This window comes from Rutilus rutilus, assembly GCF_951802725.1.
Source record: "Rutilus rutilus genome assembly, chromosome: 7".
Lineage (NCBI taxonomy): Eukaryota > Metazoa > Chordata > Actinopteri > Cypriniformes > Leuciscidae > Rutilus > Rutilus rutilus.
Window position 1 is genome coordinate 40,834,948 of NC_140221.1, and position 20,146 is coordinate 40,855,093.

The 20,146-nt window shown below is 37.1% G+C and overlaps 1 protein-coding gene across 1 annotated transcript in view; it reads right to left on the reverse strand.

The window, feature by feature from the left end:
* hk2 (hexokinase 2) overlaps positions 1-20,146 on the reverse strand; it is a 61,055-nt gene that overhangs the window by 37,318 nt on the left and 3,591 nt on the right. The window contains exons 2-6 of the mRNA XM_084413828.1: positions 14,234-14,396; positions 10,511-10,659; positions 7,501-7,620; positions 7,315-7,410; positions 2,744-2,843 (exon numbers count right to left, since the gene is read on the reverse strand). Coding sequence (XP_084269954.1) covers positions 2,744-2,843; positions 7,315-7,410; positions 7,501-7,620; positions 10,511-10,659; positions 14,234-14,396 — 628 coding nt within the window. The remainder of the gene's footprint in view (positions 1-2,743; positions 2,844-7,314; positions 7,411-7,500; positions 7,621-10,510; positions 10,660-14,233; positions 14,397-20,146) is intronic.

Consider the following 20,146-nt stretch of genomic DNA (forward strand, 5'->3'; position numbering starts at 1 on the left):
CACTACAGACGTAGCCTTGACTAATCAGTCTGTTTGCCGAGAGTACAGACTTCAACTATAGTTGCAAACGTTGTCTGACGTGCGTTATGTGGGCTAGCTATTTGCTCAATAAAAATAGGCTCATGGTACAAATGACGTTTTGTCAAATCGGGCAAGTGGCATTTTAAAATTCCCCAAATTATGAAAGGTTGCCTAGATTGTGTTGGTGTCTGCCACAGTCAAATGCGGAGCGAAGCTTTTCAGTTATTGGCCTAAACAAGACTGACACCAGGAACAGACTGTCACTTGATGGCACCCTGTGAGTGATGGGAAGTTCGGATCATTTTACTGACTCGCTTGTTCTACCTCGTTCATTAAAATGAACGAATCTTTTTTCGAGTCATTTCGTTCATTTAAGGGGCTTTAAATGTTATACTTTTAACAGCCAAATTCCACGAACACAGTCTAGGCAGTCTTTATCATATTCTGAATTAAGAAATCATTATAATGCAGTCAAAAATAATTTACAGGGAACATAAATAGGCTACTTACTTTACCTTCCGAGTCTTTCGTTCATTTGTCACGTGACTGACGCATTACGGTTCATGAACGGATCGAACCCTGCTTCAGATACGAGCCTCCTGCAGAGGTGGTGAAAGCAGGCCAAACTGCCACTGTGGCATAGGCTACAACAGGCCTAATGTGTGAAACTTTTGTGTTGTGGTTTTCTGGGGAGGTTGAGTAACTATTATGTGTCCCTTTTGTTTTGAGATTTCTTATTGTTTTGATGTTGTTGTTTTACATGTTTGTTATTTAATCACCTCTATCTTAATTTTTTTATATCAATCGATCAATCAAATTAATTGTACCATTCTATTAGGTTTTTGTCTTTTTTTCCCATAAATCAGGGTTTATACGAAGTAAACAAGGACTGATATTTTTAAAATTAGGGTTAGGGTTGGGAAAAAATTGATCCGCGCGCGCACGGACTGAAGTTTTACAGAGTCTCACTCCAGCCAAAGTCCCAAAGTTGGCAACCCTGGCACATGTACACTGCAGTCTTCGTGACGTAAAAGAAAACGGGACTCATCGGACCAGGCGGCATTCTTCCATTGCTCCAAGGTCCAGTTCCGACATGTGCGTGTCTATATTTCTTCCGCATAGCGCATTCTATAGCGAAGTGTACTAGCGGCAAAACTTTCATAAAATTCATTTTCTCAGAAACGGAGACAAAGGTTTTAGAAACCGATTCGCTAGTCGGATTTCGCATGATATGAGAGAATACTCACCCTCAAAGTTGTCGATGTAGACCGAAATATATAATTTTACATTTACATTTACACATTTGGTGGACGCTTTTATCCAAAGTGACTTACATTGCATTTCAAAGTTTTACTGTTCACATTTACATTCTTATCAGTTCTTGCTTTCCCTAGGAATCGAACCCATGACCCTTGGCGTCGCAAGCGCCAACGCTCTACTGTTTGAGCAACAGGGAAGTGCTTTTTTTTTACGCATTTAAAGCAATTTAAAGCACTTCTCTTTCTTACTCTTAGGTGTGACAGCTAACTGCCTCACAATATTGTTAACATCATTCACGTTAACCGCTGGAAGTTCTTGTAAACAGCGAGTGTAATTTGCCATTATCTCCACCGAATGCAAAAACGGCTTCCGACGCAGCACGGAAGTAACTGGGCAGGCTGAGACAAAACGCGGAGGCGATCATGCATAGAGCCTATTGTAGGTGCTTTCGAAGGTGGACAGTGGTCATCATAGGCACACTGATTGGTTTGTAGCAGAGTGCGATGCAGTGTGTAGTCATACAAATTTTTGTGTGACTTGCGCCACAGTAGATATACTGTTGGCTCGGACCAGACGGGATAGTATTCATTGCCTTCATGCATTGCTGAGCTTTGGGTGCCCAACAACCTGTCGCTGGTTTGTGGTTTGTCCCTCCTTGGACCACTGACCAGGGGCAACCCACAAGCCTTGCCATTTCAGAGATTCTCCGACCCAGTCACCTTGCCATAACAATTTGGCCCTTGTCAAAGTCGTTCAGATCTTTATATTATACACATATACACACACAATCACAAAAACACACTATATATATATATATATATATATATATATATATATATATATATATATATATATATATATATATATACACACACACACACATACTACCTAACAGAAAAAAAATGAAAATGAACAGAAATAAAATCCCGCTGTTCTCGCTCTTTGGCTGTATTTCCACATCACCAAGAATACATTTAGCCCACTGTAATTGTCATCTTATGTGAAAGACTGTTAAAATGATGTACAAATTTGCGAGTATAATAACTGAGGCTGTGCATGCATGGCATGCAAAGTTGTTGTGAAGGACTCAGGGAGCATCTGCTCTAGCCTCTATAATTACACATATTTGACACACTATTGGGGAAATGAATCAAAATAATGAGTTCGTTAAGTGAAGTGTGAGGATTATAATTGTCAAGATGCCGCAAAAAATAATTTTGTTAGGCCATAATAATAGGCCTGAACAGGCTATAAAATGCCTGAAATGTGTGCTTTAGTATTCCCTCAACCAATAACCTAAACAAATTAAGTGACAGAACAAAATGTCTGTGTCTGAATAAAGCACCTTTCATTCACACCAAGCAGATCACTTGCATGACAATAATTGCTTACACCCTGGCTGATATTTCCCACTGATATCAGCTAGAATATGAGTGCAAAAGTAAGACAGTCAATGACTCACCGACAATGAGACCAATCTCACAGTGATGGTCGTCATAGCCACAGGTCATCATGGTGCCAACGGTGTCATTGATCACAGCAACAATGTCTATGTCAAAGTCCTGAAGAGAGAAAAAATAAAATGTTGTTTGGTATTTGAAAAAAAATTAATTAAAGGTCAAATAAACACGTGAAGCTAGCCTATATTTTACTGCAATTTTAATGGGTTAAAGGGTGAATTTAAACCGAAAATGGACTTGAAGGGTTGGCTGGTTTTCATGGCTCAGTTAACCCCTGCTGGTAGATTTTGTAACTACACCTCTAAAAACAATTCTTAACAATAATAATGACATTTATAAATGTTGGTTAAAAAAACCTGTATGCAGAAATATGTGCTCAAGAGCATTATTTACATTGTTAAGTCTGCAATAGGGGTGTAACGGTTCACATTACTCACGCATTCAATCACGGTTTAAGGGTCATGGTTTCAGTACGTTTCAGTATTTGCTATGTTCAGGTGGGAAAAGGACTACTGTCAAATAAGAATAAAGAAAATCAAGAAGAAATAATCAAGCTACAAGGATTATAAATACAATAGAGCAAAGATGCAAATAAAATAAACATGCTTTACAGGTTTTTCAGGTAGGTTAATTTAAATTTTAAGGGTTAAATTCAATTTTAGCATTTAAAAAGTATGTCTAATTAATTGAAATCATGAAATGTATGCAATTTAACAACAATTTATTAAAAGTTTTATTTTGTTTTCCATTTCCACAAATTCCATTTTATTTTTTGGCCTACCAACTTCTGTGTTTTCTGTTTTAAGTTCCCTTTCAGTCAGTCACTCTCTGCGTTACGTCGGAGACCGACGAATAGGAATCTCGCTAGAGAGGCCAATCTACTTCGAGTGTAACTAAAACGAGCCAACGCACATTGGCATGCGGAAATTGCATCAGCTGCGCTGCATCGCGGCACAAGCATATAATAAGAAGCAGGTGCAACGCATTCTTAAGCTTTTCGCTTCGGAGCCGAGCGGTTTGTAAGGGTCAGAAAGGTCAATTTAGCTCAAAGAGAATTAATAATTAATTTATAGGGAATTTGAAAGAATCACTTATTACGGCCGAGCAAATGACTCGTCCAGCGTTCATTTGAACGGGCCGTAATGGCGGATATAAATATCCAAACTAGTGAAAACACTGTTTTTTAGCAAGGTAACTTAGATCAGCAGTTTAAGACATTAAATTCGTAAGCACATAACAGAAGTATCACTTCTCTTTAAAATACAAACAAGACTTTATTGACTATTCTATGGCTATGTTGGCTACATATGGCTATTATGCCGAGAGCCAGGTATAGTTATTCAAAAAAATACAAATATGCGCGTGCACGAAATGAAACGCGCACTTTCCAGCAAAACAACTGTGGGGACCAGTACAATATATGGCCGTGATGGCACTACTCATTATAGGCGCACATACTTTTAAAACAAGACAATGATTATCTAGTCTCCAAGTCAGTTTAGTTACACCACTGCAATGAAGCAAGATGGAAAGCAATGTAATTACATTGACTATTGATTTATAGGCTATATTGCATTTAAAATGTTGATTGGCTGGACATACTGGTCAATATGGATGCACATCCCTCAGTAAATAATAACCATCAACTATCAAGTATTGCTTTGCTCTACAGTTATCTCAGAGTATTCCCAGGGTATGCTTTGACCAGCTAGACGGTAGGTTGGAATGGCTTGATCCATCAATCGGTTGAAGTAGGAGCCAAAATACCATGTTGAAATAATGGAAGCTGCAGCAAACCACATTTCTCAGGGACCAGGATCTCTTCCTCCACCAACACAACTAATGGCAAACGAGTCGTCCCTTTTCTTGTTTCTAATAACAATATAGTGATAAGGATATATTATACTCCGGGTCCCAATGGAGTGATGTGAAAAAGGGTTCTACCAAGGCATAAAGGAATGTATTAGTAATTAAAAATAACTGTGACCCTAGCAAGGGAGGCTTGATGGTTGTTCTCTCTTGCCCAAGGGGAAGACCCTAGCACTACAGAGGGAAGGAGTGTCCTGTGCAGTACGCAGTACAGACATTTCAAGCATCATTAGGACTGTACAATAAAGACTATGGCCCTGTCCTAAATGGCACCCTAAACACTCGCCGTCTTCCTACAAGTCTGCACTTTCACGACGTAATGTCACTTTGACTGTCAGGAAAAAGTCTGCTGCAAAGCTCGCTTTAGTGCGGACTAGGCAAAAGTGTGCATCGAGGGTGCATATCAACCTCAAAGGGGGCACTGAGGAGCAGCCTTCTAAAACCTAAAATGACAAATGAGACAGCCAACGGTCTTGTGGACAACACGAGTCTGGATAAATTGAGAATCACAATTGTTTTTGTTTCAAACTGAGATCATGATTCTCCGATGATTCAGAAAAATTCAATACGATTTTTCTCAAAATTGACGTTGCTGATGTAAGACTTGAGAAATTTGAAAATGCCGGACAGTCTGGTTAAGAAGACAGGATCCTGCTGGAAATTACCATTTGAACTCACCATTTGAGACAAAAGTCTCACCTCCGAGTCATCCTAATCTACATTTCATTCCCTCATCCCTCACCCCCTCTCTCTCTCATACTCAGATCACCTGAATTCACCCAAGAAAATACATAGTTTTAATGTGAATGATTATCATCGAGTATTGTACATTTTTGGTATCATTTGAAATGTCTCAGTGCGACTGGTACAAATGTCTCATTTCCAAATAAGTAAAACAAAAGGTAATAAGGTTTTAAGAGTTTAGAGATAACTGGCACACAAAGGAGGGTTGGTCTCCAGGCAAATGGTCTTATACCCCCAAAAGGTGTAACCTCTGAATGAAGATTTCCATTGTTAGCACATGTTTCCATGTGAAAGAGGTTCTGTCTATATAATGGAATGCAGCAAAGGGTTCGGGCCTTCTGTTACTCCGATGAGCCCATGATGTTGAAGGACCTCAAAGATTTCAGCATCATGTATTTTAATGTTGGGTTCGCATCTCTTCTCTTTATTCCAGAGCATTTGATGTTTTGTATCAATTATCTTTGAATTGATTATGAAATTGGCATGATACATTTACCTGACATAATAAATAGTTACATTTGATTATTCTAACCATCTTTGACATTATTTTGATTAAAGAGTTAAAAGGAATAGTCAAACATTTGCTCAGATTTAATGATGCACAGATATCATTACAACTTTTTCATTTATGGAGTCAGATGAAATAACGAGAGAATACATATTCAAATGTATGGCATTTAATCATAAAAAATACTTTGCCTCGAGAAAAGACAGTAACACGTAGAGACCTTCCGCGCTGGTCGGATGCCGGACTTTGGGCCAGTCGAGCGTGAGCTTACACTGACTCTATCGACTTCAAACAGGTGTAGCTCATTCATTGTTTGTCCAATTTGTATGCTCCAGGTTTTTCAATGGAGCATAACATTAAATGAATCATGCACTTGCACAATAACAAGCACTTGTTTTTTTTTTATTTGCTCATTCTGACTCATTTTGCCAGCATGGGTCACAAATACTTTTATTACTGAATGAATCAGTGTTTTTAAACGAATCTCTTGAATGAATGATTCAATGACAAATACATTTTTTAACAGTCACTTGTCACCACCTGGTGGTGTAAAGATGTAATCGATACAATCGTTATTTGAAGTGCCTTTACTCTATTTACTCTATTTTGATCGCTAATGTAGACATCAGTGTTGAAATCCGAACTATAAAACTTATCCCAGTACTTCTGTGATCATTTAAATTATTGTAAAACGGAAATAATCATACTGTGAGGTTGAAAAGACAAAAGACTTTGAAAAGGTTGAAGTTTTACATTTACATTTATTCATTTAGCAGACGCTTTTATCCAAAGCGACTTACAAATGAGAACAATAGAAGCAGTTAAATTAACAATAGGACAACAATATGCAAGTGCTATGACCCTTCCCAGTATAATCTAACACAGTACATGTATTTTTAAATTTTTTTATAAAGATAATAGATATAGAATAGAAGATAAAGTGTTAGTATTAATGGATCAAGTGCTGCCGAAAAAGACGCGTCTTCAGCCGTTTCTTGCAAATGGACACGGACTCAGCCGCTCTGGTTGAGTTGGGCAGGTCATTCCACCAGCAGGGAACAGACCACGAAAAGGTCAGAGAAAGAGATTTTGTGCCTCTTTGAGGTGGCACCACACGACGGTGTTCACTTGCAGAGCACAAGTTTCTGGATGGCACGTAGGTCTGAAGTAATGAGTTTAGGTAAAACGGAGCAGAGTCAGTGGTTGTTCTGTAGGCAAACGTCAGTGACTTGAATTTGATGCGAGCGGCAACTGGCAACCAGTGCAATTTTGTGAGGAGAGGAGTGACGTGATATTCGAGATCGCAATCTTTTAACGATTAATCGTGCAGCTCTAACGCGCACGCATTGGCCACTGTAAGTAAGTGCATATGAAGTGTGCCATTTGGGACAGGGTCTATTAAACCAATGGCTTTAGCATGTAAAAGCATGACACACTGATTCATACACTCACCCCTCTCTTCTTGATGGCTTTTCTCAAAAGGCCCACAACATCTCTCCCCTCCACTCCACTCGCCTTAAAACCTTTGGTCCACGACACCAGAAAACTCTGCACAGAAATAACATGGCATTTATCGCTAAAGAGCTCCTTATTTTGATGTATTCTTCTTCCTTTAAATTTTTTTCTCTCTCATCTCACCTCATCCAGTTTAGTCTGCTGGCAAGGAAATGAAAAGGTAAAGCCTAGAGGCAGCTTCTTCTCTTTGATGCCCAATTTTTCAAGGAAATTGGCCAAGCATTCGGCTATGTGATCGAAGAGCTGGAAAAGTAAAGAAAAAAAGACATTTAAATTACATTGCTTAGCTAAGATTAAGAACCCATTACAGTCAAAAGTGACCCACACCAAAATGTCTAAATATAGCCCAATATGTTCAATAGCAAACAAATTAGGTGGATCACAAGTCTATGTAAAAGGAAAAAAGGTAATCTTACAAAGCGCAAGTTAGTCCAAAGGTGTTGTTATTTTCATCTCTTAAATATGACATTTTTGAAGGCTACAAAATCATAAGCACAGTATAAGAAAACTTAAGTGGAAACAAGCCTCAGAAAATCTACCGAAAGTGAAAAGTTCGGATGCGGACAGACAATCAATATGTCGTACAGTCTCCTCAGGCCATACATTCTATATTGAAATCACAACGCCATAATGCCATGGTGGGGTGTGTGTGAGGAACCAGGTGCAACTCATAATTTTCTGACAGCTGGGTTCCAACTATATCTTCCACCCTCTGGTCATGCACTCTTATAAAGGACTCTTGTGGCCGAATTGCAATGATTGAAGTCCAAATAGTGAACACATCCACTGCCAAACTAACACGGAGAAGTAGAGATGAAAATTGGTTTAGTTTTACCTCAGACATGATTCAGTTCCCACCTACGAGACACAATTATTTTTATTTTTATGGCAGTTTATATGATTATTATGATGAAAAGTTAGTTGTAGTATCTCAAATTGCTTTTTTTTGTTTGCTTAATAATATACAAATGACTGTTTTCTGTCTTAGAAAGAAGATATAATTCTTTGCATAACAGCATATTTATAAAAAATAAAACAAACAGACATGTCTGTTTTATACATTTAGGATTAAACCATTTGAAATGTGTTTAAGTATTAATACTTTATTTAACAGTGAACAAGTGTATAAGAAAGAAAGTGCATTAAAATGAATTTCTTATGACGCACATTCATTTGGCCTTTGCCTAAAATGGAAATTTCATGCAGAGACAGAGACACTTAAAGTGAGAACATTATTATCTACTGCAAGATGAAATAAGAGAAATGTTAAACCATTTAATAAATTCAGATGAATCCATTTCTACATCTTCACAATCTGTTAACTTTGGATTTTGCAATTAAAGCAGCACCCATTATACATGATCAAATTGTCTAAAAGACAAAGTTAAAGGGATAGTTTACCCAAAGATGAAAATTCTATCATTTAATCACCCTCAAGTTCCAAACCTGTATGAATTTCTTTCTTCAGCTGAACACAATAAGGATATTTTGAAGAATTTCGGTAACCAAAGAAATTCAAGAAAGATTTTTTAATAATCTATCCCTTTAATAATGCATAATTAAAATATTTTCAATTTTTCAACCAGGCCCCGAGATAAAAACAGATTCCTTGTGCGTTATGGTTAATTGGTTAAATGTTCATGTGCAGAGATACAGTGGGTCTCATTTACTTTGTTCTTAGGTGTTAAAACGTTCTCATGCAAAACTTTCAGGTGCATACTCTAAATTACACTGTCTATTAGGCCTAGATATATGTGGTTGGCCAGATTGTTATTTACATACAATTACATTAATGCATTTGACAGATGCTTTTATCCAAAGCGAATTACTTTGCATTCAAGGCACGCATTTTACATTTTTTAACATTTCTTGCTTTCCCCGGGAATCGAACCCATGACCTCTGCTGTTTGAGCAACAGAAAAAGTTTTGTAGAACCTTTACCAGACCACACATGTATATCATATAAATCATATTTGTTACTTTGGAATAGGGTTACTTCACCCAAAATGTTGAATTTAGAAATTTGAACATTTGAATTTGAAATTCAAATGTGAAAATTTGAATTCTGTTATCATTGACTCACATCATTCCTGATGTTATTTTGAAATTTGACAGTCTGGGTTACCATTGACTTCCATTGTCTAGCCAAAAAAAACAAAAAAAACTTGGACAACCATCAAAATATGTTTTTCTATGTCCCGCAGAAGAAAGTAAGTCATACAGGTTTGGAACAAATTTAGGGTGAGAAAATGACAGAATTTTCATATAGGTGATATGTATCCCTCTAAAAATAATACACCTAATAATGAATCAAGATTTCTGCATCATGATTTATGCATAAGAACTTTCACGTTAGAACTTTCTGCATGAGAATTGTTTGTTCAGTGTCCTGAGTTGCGTACTTTGTATCAATTTAATCCAATCCCACTTGTGCATGTGTAGTCTAATATTTATTTCCTTAGTGTTATTTTGTGCTTTACGCCAATGTTCTGAGTTTAATGGGCTTTAGGTCTATGTGGGAAAAGAGAGCAGGTCAGTGGATTGCGCGATATACATTGTGCCCGTAGTAATGTCAGGTGTTAGACACACTAGGTAAGAAGTGTGCGCCATCCTTTGTATTTTTGTTTTCTTAGTTAGAGAAGGATTTTAGGGCGTCGAATACGCTGAAGAATTCGGTTTATTTTTCACATTTTATTTTATTAGGTTAGAGGTTGTGGGGGTAGTTTAAGGGAATTATTTTGTTATATTTGGTTCTTTAATTTGGCACCACTTAAGTTCCTTTTCCCTATAATTATTTGTATGTTCGTTTCCTTTTGTGTGTTTTCATTTACATTGTACATAGCTCACTCACTGTATCTAGTGGCTTCGGCTTTTTGTAATAAATTATCACGTTTACAACACTTTGTGTATTCTATTCATGTTTCTTTCAGCTGTATCCCATCTACCAGCAGTAGTGTGATATCTGAATATTGCATTGCGTTCCATCTCCTAGACCTTTAAAGATCGCAACAAGAATTTTCAAAGACAGGCTAGCAAAGCCTAAAATGAGATCCGAGTAAGAAACACTCACAAAAAAAAAAAACGAAGACCCGCAAAAGAAAGAATTCAACAGGCTTGCGCACACACTCCTCACCTCTGTCCCAGTTCCCCTCATGATGTTCTCTGGAATGGCATAGATCTGGTTCTCCATCTCCACCGTCTGTTTCCCATTACTGGACACTCTGACAAGCAGAACCCGGAAATTGGTTCCTCCCAAGTCCAGGGCGAGGAAGTCGCCCGTTTCTACAAACAAATGTAATGTAAATTTAACTCAAGAGAATAGATTTCGAGAATAAAGTCAAGTCAAGTCAAGTATATTTGTATAGCGCTTTTCACAATACAGATTGTATCAAAGCAGCTTCACAGTATTAAATTAAAATAATACAACAAGGTTTGTTTCTAGTGGAATTTATTGATTGATAAAATCAAATTAAATATCCCCAAAATATCCCCAACTGAGCAAGCCAAAGGCAACAGTGGCAAGGAACCGAAGAACCCAGGCTCAGTCGGGGGCCAGTTCTCCTCTGGCATTTATGAACTAGAGGCCGGATTGTAGTTTGAACTGTAAGATTAAAAATTTTATATGAATGCCTGGCTGAAGAGATGCGACTTTAATCTAGTTTTAAACTGGGAGAGCGAGTCTGAGCAACGAACAGTATCAGGAAGACTATTCCAGAGTTTTGGGGCTAAATGTGAAAATGCTCTCCCTCCTTTGGTGGTTCTGGATATCCTAGGTATGACCAAAAGCCTTGAATTTAGTGATCTTAAAGAGCCCGATGGATTATAGGGTGATAGAAGATCCGTTAAATAGACTGGAGATAAGCCGTTTAGGGCTTTATAAGTCAGTAGCAATACCTTGTAATTAATACGGAACTTTATATGTAACCAATGCAGTGATGATAAAATCGGTGTTATATGATCATATTTTCTTGATCTAGTAAGAACTCTAGCGGTGGCATTTTGGACTAACTGTAGCTTGTTTATTGAGGATGCAGGACAACCAGCTAATAAAGCATTACAGTAATCTAGTCTCGAGGTCATGAATGCATGAACTAACTTTTCTGCATCAGAAACTGATAGCATATTACGTAGCTTAGCAATGTTTCTAAGGTGGAAAAAGGCTGTTTTTGTAACATACGAAATATGATTTTCGAAAGACAGGATGCAATCGAGTATAACACCCAGGTCTTTTACTGTAGAGGATAAAGTAACAGGACATCCTACGATGTTAAAGTTGTATTGCGAGAGGTTTTGTGGGCGGTTTTTTGAACCGATAAGTAATACCTCTGTCTTGTCTGGATTTAATAAAAGAAAATTACGCGTCATCCAATCTTTTATATCTTTAACACACTCCGTCAATTTGGATAAATTAGCGTTTTCATCTGGCCGTGATGAAATATATATTTGAGTGTCATCAGCATAACAATAAAGACAACATTACAAGAACAAAGAGGTCATGGCTCAAGAATAATCACATTATAAGAATTTTACAACATTAATATTTTACAAATAGTCCAAGTTTTGACAATGAAGTCAAACCATCAGAACAAACAGTATTTTGAGAATAAAACAAAAATTATGGGAATAAAAGATTACGATTTTAAGGTGATATTGTTAAGTACTGAGTAATATTAATTAACTACATGTTCTTACTATAGGGGTTATGGTTAGGGTTAGCTGCTTGTAATTATGCATAATTTACTATTATTACTAAAGTAAGTACATGTAACGTGTGTAACTGTCACCTTAAAATAAAATGTTACCAAAAAAAAAAGTTGTTTGTTATGAGAACAAAGCTGTTCTCAGACAATACTTGTTTATTAAACCTGCATTATGCCAGCAGCCATAATCACCCTGTAGCCCAAGACTTGAAGCTCAGCAGGGTTGAGCCGGGTCAGTACCTGGACAAGAGACTTCCTGGGAAAACCAGGTTGCTGCTGGAAGAGGTGTTAGTGAGGCCAGCAGGGGGCGCTCATCCTGTGGTCTGTGTGATCCTAACGCTCCAGAATAGTGATGGGGACACTATACGTTAAAAAAACGGTGTGTGGCGCAATATGGCTGCCGTCGCATCATCCAGGTGGATGCTGCACATTGGTGGTAGTTGAGCAGATTCCCTCCTTTCAAATGTAAGCACTTTGAGTGCCAAGAAAAGGCGCTAAATGTAACGCATGATTATAATTATTACTAGATTAACCATTATGACTTGTTTCTCAACCCTTTATGACTTTGTAATGTTACATTGTTTAATGTGGCATTAAAAGGCTGTCACACTAATTATAATGTCCTTATAACTGGGGCTAGTGTGTTGGAGGAATTTCCGATTTTTGAAAGCTCACAGTACTTTGAATATGAAGTACTTTTTATCTCCAAGGATTTTTCAAGATATGGCCTCTTCGGAACTATTCTTTGCATGCTTTTCTATGCTTAACACACATTAAAGGTCTTTCAGAAAGCATTTGTTAAACTCTCAAGGTGAGGACAGATGTCTGTCAGTACAGGCGTGACCTTCTGCCTTGGCGTACAATGTCAGTATAACAACAGGCTTTCATGCACCCAAAGATCTCACTTCAATACGACATGATAAACATAGCCTTTGCAAACAAAATGTTTTGTTACAAGGAAGTTGCTTTAATCTACAACCATGCAACAAGAAATGTATCTCTTCAAGAGAAAGCAAGCAGAAACACCTCAACCGCTGAATCATGACATGAGAATAAAGTCCCTGAGTAAGGGGGGATGGCAAACATCCATTTGGACACAAAACCACCTTGGTCTCAGATCAATATCGTTCCCTTGGCAACACTTCCTAGCACTCTTTTGTGGCTCACACCCACATGACTACTTTTCTGTGTGCAGGCATTCTTTCCAGGAACCCGAAAACAGTTATTCTTTTCACACTCCACTTGAGACATTGTCTCATCCCACGTGCACAGTCAAACACTTGATGCCAGTGACAGCATTGGGTTGGTGTCAGTCACTGTGACAGAAACACACACTCAAACACATCAACAGTTATGAGGGCTGATAATAACACACCTGGAGAGCTGTATCAATCATTTCTTCACCTTCTCACAACAAAAAGGAACCACTTCCAGGACAGAACAATATGTGCTCCACAGGATGCTTGCCACTAAAGACAACAATATACCTCTGCCCATGACATGACCCGCACGGAACCTGATGCCAACACATTCCCAAAGGGTACAAATGCTTTTCATTCACAATATTCAATTCATTTTTCCCTCTCATTATAATTAGATTAAGAATTTGTAATAAAAGTTGTTGACATACAAATGCCTTAAAATGGATTTGGATACTTAAGCCACACTCACAAAAAATACATGCTGTTACATTACATATCAGGAATAACATTTTAAGCAAAACATTTCACAAAAAGATGTTTGTTCAGTTTGAAAGGTAGTGTCCACCTGTGGTTACTCTGCTACCTACTGTATGTGAACTTGAGGAGAACAGACTTCATACATCTAAAAATGACCTTGAGGTCAGTTGGTGAAAGGTCAAAAGAAAAATAAAGTCAGTTCTGAGAAAAACTCTTGAATTATATGTTTGTAGGTGTTGCTTGGTTTGATTTTTTTACTTTTCAAAATGCATTGAAATTCAATGGATTCAGCTAAAGTGGGACACTTTTTGGGAAATTGGGCTAAAAGTGGCCTATTTTACCTGAATTCATACTACATTTCTAAGTGCGTAACTGTTTTCAGGTACCTTTTGTGGTTTTAAAAAGCTAAACTTGAATGTCTTAGGCTATTTTGATGATGCCTTTTTCCATCTGTATAGGTCAAAATCTCATTATCACCTGTGCCGTCAGGTGTGGAGCGGACGAAGGTGGGGAGCATCTTGACGGCTGCAGTTGGGTTAGTGTCTCTGCCCAGTCCTTTATCCATCTCCCTTCTGAACCGCTTGGAGACATCCATCAGGTTCTCATCAGACAGTCGCATGTGATACAGGTACTTATCCACCTGAGAAAACCAAATGAAGGGTGAAAAATCACTACATTTTCCTATTTTCTTTTTTATATAGGTCTAATTAAATAAAGAACTGTACTTCTACTGAACAACACCGATTTACTATTTGGTTTACTCATTATCACACCCTTTTTATTCGTTTTTGACAAATATCACTATACATATTCTCATACAAATGTACAACATGGCATGGGGTATGATCATAATGGCAAACTATTATACTACTCATAATAACTTTGCAACATGACATATTAACTCTCCACAATTTTTTTTGCAAGCATGCAATAAGACTAACCAGGGTGCTCACAAAATGGGTAAGAATTTTATTTTAAATGATTTCATAAAGCACTCACAAAAAGGCATGAAATAGTTTAGGTACACATACTCACTGAACTGGAAATCATTCTAGGTACGGGGTTAAAGCAAAAAAAAAACTGAAACTTTTGACTGGAAATTTTCCCTCGGGCAAACCCCATTCTACAGCCTGTCACACACACAGTTTAAGAGCAGTTTTTTCTTTTTGTAATTAGGAGTATAGTGAGTACATGCTTTACCCTCACAAATTAAGTTCTCAAAGAACATTTGCATTTAAAGAAAGGCCATTTTGAACTGCGTTTCTATTATTTACACACTTTATGAAATTGCAATGTTTTTAATCTAATGCTTTTACAAGACTTGAATCTTAGTGATGTAGTCATAAAAATAATTAACCATTTGCATAACTTTAACACAAGTTTTTATTTCTAAAATAATAAAAGCCAAAAGAGCTTTTGTCAAAAAGTGAGCAAATATCACAAACTATACATCTGAGCGTATTTTCCAGGCCTGGATATCGCAACTTTAAAATTCACTTATTTTTTTTTTTTTTTACTCAATAACCAAATTACCATGATTTCCAAATTTATAAATGCAGTAGGCACATCCCTTCTGGACATAGCTGTAAGACCAAAATGTGAAAGACAGACTCGACTTTATCAAATCTGAGCTAAAATACAACAGCATAAAATAGTACATTCAGCCTTACTGATTACATTTCGAACACAGAGTAACTTTCTGTTCAAAATGTAATCAGGAAGGCTGAACGTGCTGTTGTATTTTAGCTTTTGATTTTATAAAATCGAAAGTCTGTCTGATTTTGTGCCTATGGTTCCGTTCAGAATGGAATTACATCCTGCATTATACAGTATCTAAATATTAGAGCCCGACCGATTTATCGGCAGGCCGATATTATCGGCCGATATTAGGCATTTTCCAAACTATCGGTATCGGCATTTATAATGGCCGATAAATGAATATTTCAAAAATAAAATAAAAACGGACGAAACACCCTTCAACCATGTCATGAGTGTTGGCGTTGTATAGTTTGTCCACCAGAGGGCACTCTACACCGTCCCTGTTGGCAACACTCGTGTATAACGCGCCACACATCCTGCAACCTGCTGATCCAGCCAGAGAGAACCAGTTATCCGCGAGTGAGATCATCGGTGAAGTGTGTTCATGGTGAGTTGGTCACGAGACATACATTGCTTGAATAACAATTAAAAGAACATCCCCATCAGTTCTCTTAACTCAAATAAGCATGACAAAATTCGTGACTATAATGTCCAGTTTTGCTGCTGTTAAATAAGCCGAGAGTGAAGTGGAATTAGCTAGTAATTACGTTACGTTGTTACAGTGTAGTTGACTGACTGTCCTTTTAACTTTTGACAATCGTGACTGAAGTATTTCTTTAATAGCGTGACAGTTATAGCAATGAGACGTATCATCTCTCCTTGGCCTGTTATATTGAAAATGTATGTTTTACAATTTGCAGTATGACGTTATCCATTGCTAAATTATGGCTCATCATAGACTAGCTAACCACAAAGCTAGCTAATGCCACTATCAGTGGAAGACCGCTAACGTTAACATTAATGAGCTTGGAAACCACAACGAACTTATTCTGCCTAAATAAAGTAATGATTACTGTATTTATAACTAGCATATCTCTAGTTACAGTCCCTGCATTGTAAAATGTAAGTTAGACTTGCGAGGAGTGAACATTTAGACATAGAGAAAAAGTATCAAACGTAGCTTGTGCATAAAAGTTAGCTTTTCTTTTACACGTGTGTGAAATCCAATGACGCCAAGTGTGCGTTGCAGACTGTCGTTCAGCCGCAGCATTAACGAGTCACATAATGGATTTAGATCGCTAAATAGTAGGTTTTAGAAGGCAGGCAGCAACTGATGATTGAAAATGGTTTGATGTAGCTTGATGGAAAGAATTTAAAAAGTGCAGGTAAAGGGATAAGCAAGCTGACATTGTAATTATAAGGTAGCTTATAAGGCAATGTAGGGACTAATTATTACACACGCACACAAACATTTAGGAGTGACCTTTATCTTGTTTAATGATAATATAAATGATGATGATAGTAATAATGTCATCATTATTTTATATTTTGATGTTCCTCTGTTCTGATGTGACAATAAAAGAAACAAGTTTCTTTTTAAAATGCATTATCATATTATTTTAGTTAAAACTCATAAATAAATAACTAATGTTAGGGAAATCTGTTAATGTTTTGTTGTGCGTTTCTGAAAAAAAAAATATATATATATATCGGCCGATATATCGGAATATCGGATTTTAAAACCAACAAATATTTGTATCGGTATCGGCCTTCAAAATCCTTTATCGGTCGGGCTCTAATAAATATATAGGCCTATATACATAAAGGCTGCTCTGGGTCACTATCTGACACTGGCAATCACAAAGACCTGCTTTTCTTTGAAGGCCAATAGTAACTTGAGGCCATCCGTTTATTCTTACAGTCCTGATACCAGTGTGAAGAATCTTTTACAAGAAAGGGAAGCTGGAATGTCCCGTACTAGCTTTCACTCAAAGGTCAGATGCTGACTTCATAAGAGAAGCTCTTAAAAGCAGTTAAATAAAGATGAAGAAAGAAAGAGTATCTTAAAGCAACATCCTTCCAGATTGTAAAATAATTGCAGCTCTCTCTCTGAGGTCTGCAGTATCATATTTAATGATTGACAATGGAACAAGTGTTGTTCGCAATTCTAGATCAATAATGGTTCGATTCGCTGTGATGAATACACCCTGATGAACAGCATGAACAGAGCACTGTACCGAGGCGCAATACCTACAAAAGCATACAGCATTCACAATCACACATATCCACCTCAGCAGGAGAAATGGCCTGTCTTGGTGAATACTAAGAACTTATGTAAGATGTGAAACTCATATGGCTGTTTCTATAATATGACATTTGACATAACAGAGGGACAGAATCATTCACACAGCTGCCCACCATAAGAAATATGGTGCCAAGATCACATGGGAAACATATCAACCTGTCGCCTAATACACAGGGTTCAACAGGGCTTAAGAGCATGAATAAAAAATATAGGCTATTTCTTATTGATTATTTGAAAGAACAACAAAATTAAACAATTTATGTGAAAATGAATTAAAAAAGAAGCTTGTTTTGATTAAAAATCATGTAAATATAAAAGGCAAATAGGACTTCGGAGGCACTGATACAGTGCAGACTACTGTATAAAGTCACACACACACACACGCAGTACAATCTGCATTATGGAGTCAAACTTGTCTAAGTCCAGGCTGGTCTCAAGGTCCTGTCCAGGACATACTGGATGTAACAGTACACAGTGCTATGATAAACAAGTTTATAATTATCGCGTTAAGACAGAGATAGACGCTATTATATTCTGGTTTAAACTGCTAGTGCAAACACAGTTTTGCAGTTGTTACATTTGATTCATTTCTGTGAATCAACTCAAACTGTCTGCTTAAAAAGAAACTTCAATTTAAAAAGAAAAAGAAAAAAATCTATTTAAAACTCTGATTCAATGATTCATTTCAATGACATTTGAAGAGCAGATTCATAAATATACTTCGTTGTTCTTATTTAGTGAAAAACATATCTTGATCATTACTTTAATAAAGTGTAATGCTATAAATAATCTCAATATAAAATGTTAATTTTTATTTTATTTTTTACGTTTTTTTTAAAGCCTTTTCAGTGCAAATACTGACATACATCAGATATGTGTGAGGTTTCAGCTGCATCGCCCAGCTGTATTCAGTATGTAGTTGACACTTTTTGTGAGTTCAAAAAATATCCCAGGTTATTTCACCCTACTGTAGCATAAATGTTTATGAACACTGACTGTTCAATAGGCCTACAATAATGTTGAAAGGGTAATTCATTATTTCAATGAATGTCTTGCCCTGGGGTCACTTCTATTTGGGGCTGAACTGAACACCTTTCCAATTACATGCCAATTTCAACACCACCAATTTCACCTGCTTTTGACTCCAACGCATGCGAGGACACTTTAATGAGGTTCTGAATGTACTGTCAATACAAAAGAAAAGAGAACTCTTAGGAGGCCGGAAACGAGTCATTTGCACAAGACATTTCAGAACTCTTGAATGCAAGACAAGTGAGTGATAACATGAGGATATGAAAAAGGTCAGAGTGCGTGCATTTAATGATCTAAATAGGAATCTGAATCCCAGTGAGATTTTTACTGCCTTATGTACAGACAGCTCCACAAATACAACAAAGACAAGATGTTGCAACATAAATCAGAAGAGCTTAAACCACATTTGCTTATACAAGTTCTTTTAAATCTCAACGTTAGACAGGGCTCTTATTCACATTACTCCCACATTGGCCTCGAACAGCATTTTGAAACTGTGAGTTTCATTTCATTAAACCTTTTGTCAACTAAACTTTACTTTTCCTAGCCAATATTGAATGACTTTTACCAAACAGTCACAAGGGTATTTTTTTTTATGAAATTATAATTGTAATAGGATGAATCAGGGTAATTTTGGACATTTCGTAATCTGGAACGCCCAAGCACTGATGAGTACATTTCTTGCTCCACCACAAGAAGAAAAAAAAAGAAGAAAAAAAAATACAATGACTGTGTCCCAGCCTTCATAATGGGAAGTATTGTTGTTGATCTGTACGGACCAGACACCATGGTTCGAAACGCACGTGATTCTCAGATTAATTGCAAACTTTAACCATCATAGAGTGAAAGTTTATCATTTTGCATGTCAGTTTAAACATGTCGGATTAAATGAAAGTCACAAAAATTGCGGTATATGCGTTAATTCAGAGTGGTGCCGTGTCTGGAGAGCATCTGTCATCAATTTCTGAGCTTTTCTCTGCATTATTCATAGGAATTAACTCTTTTAATCCAATCAATGTGCCATATGAGATCACATTACAGAAGATAATTTAAAGGTCCCATTGCATGGATTATTTTATTATTTTAGAATGTTTCCTGGGGTGCCCTTATAATGTTAGTATGTTTTTTAGATCAAAAGTTGTCATAATTTAGAAATAAAAGGCATATTTCCTAGCCTGATTTTAGCCTCGGATTTGAACGCTCTGTTTGAAGGGGCGTGTCTGCTGAGAGACTTTAGTGTAAACGCCCACTGCTTTGATTGGCTGACATGCTTGCATATGAAATATCTAGCATTACATGTGGAACTCTCTCGAAAACTTTTACTATTACAGCTATTATACGTTTTTACTATTACAGCTATCGGGATTAATGAATCGTGAGAAGTTTAAGTATTTAGATCTATTCCCTTCACATAAAAGGTTGCAGTGATGAGCACTGAGCAGATGACAGCCTTTTGATCGCGTGAATGAAGATCTTATCATTGCAACGCAGTTTCTGCACTCTCGCTAATGATT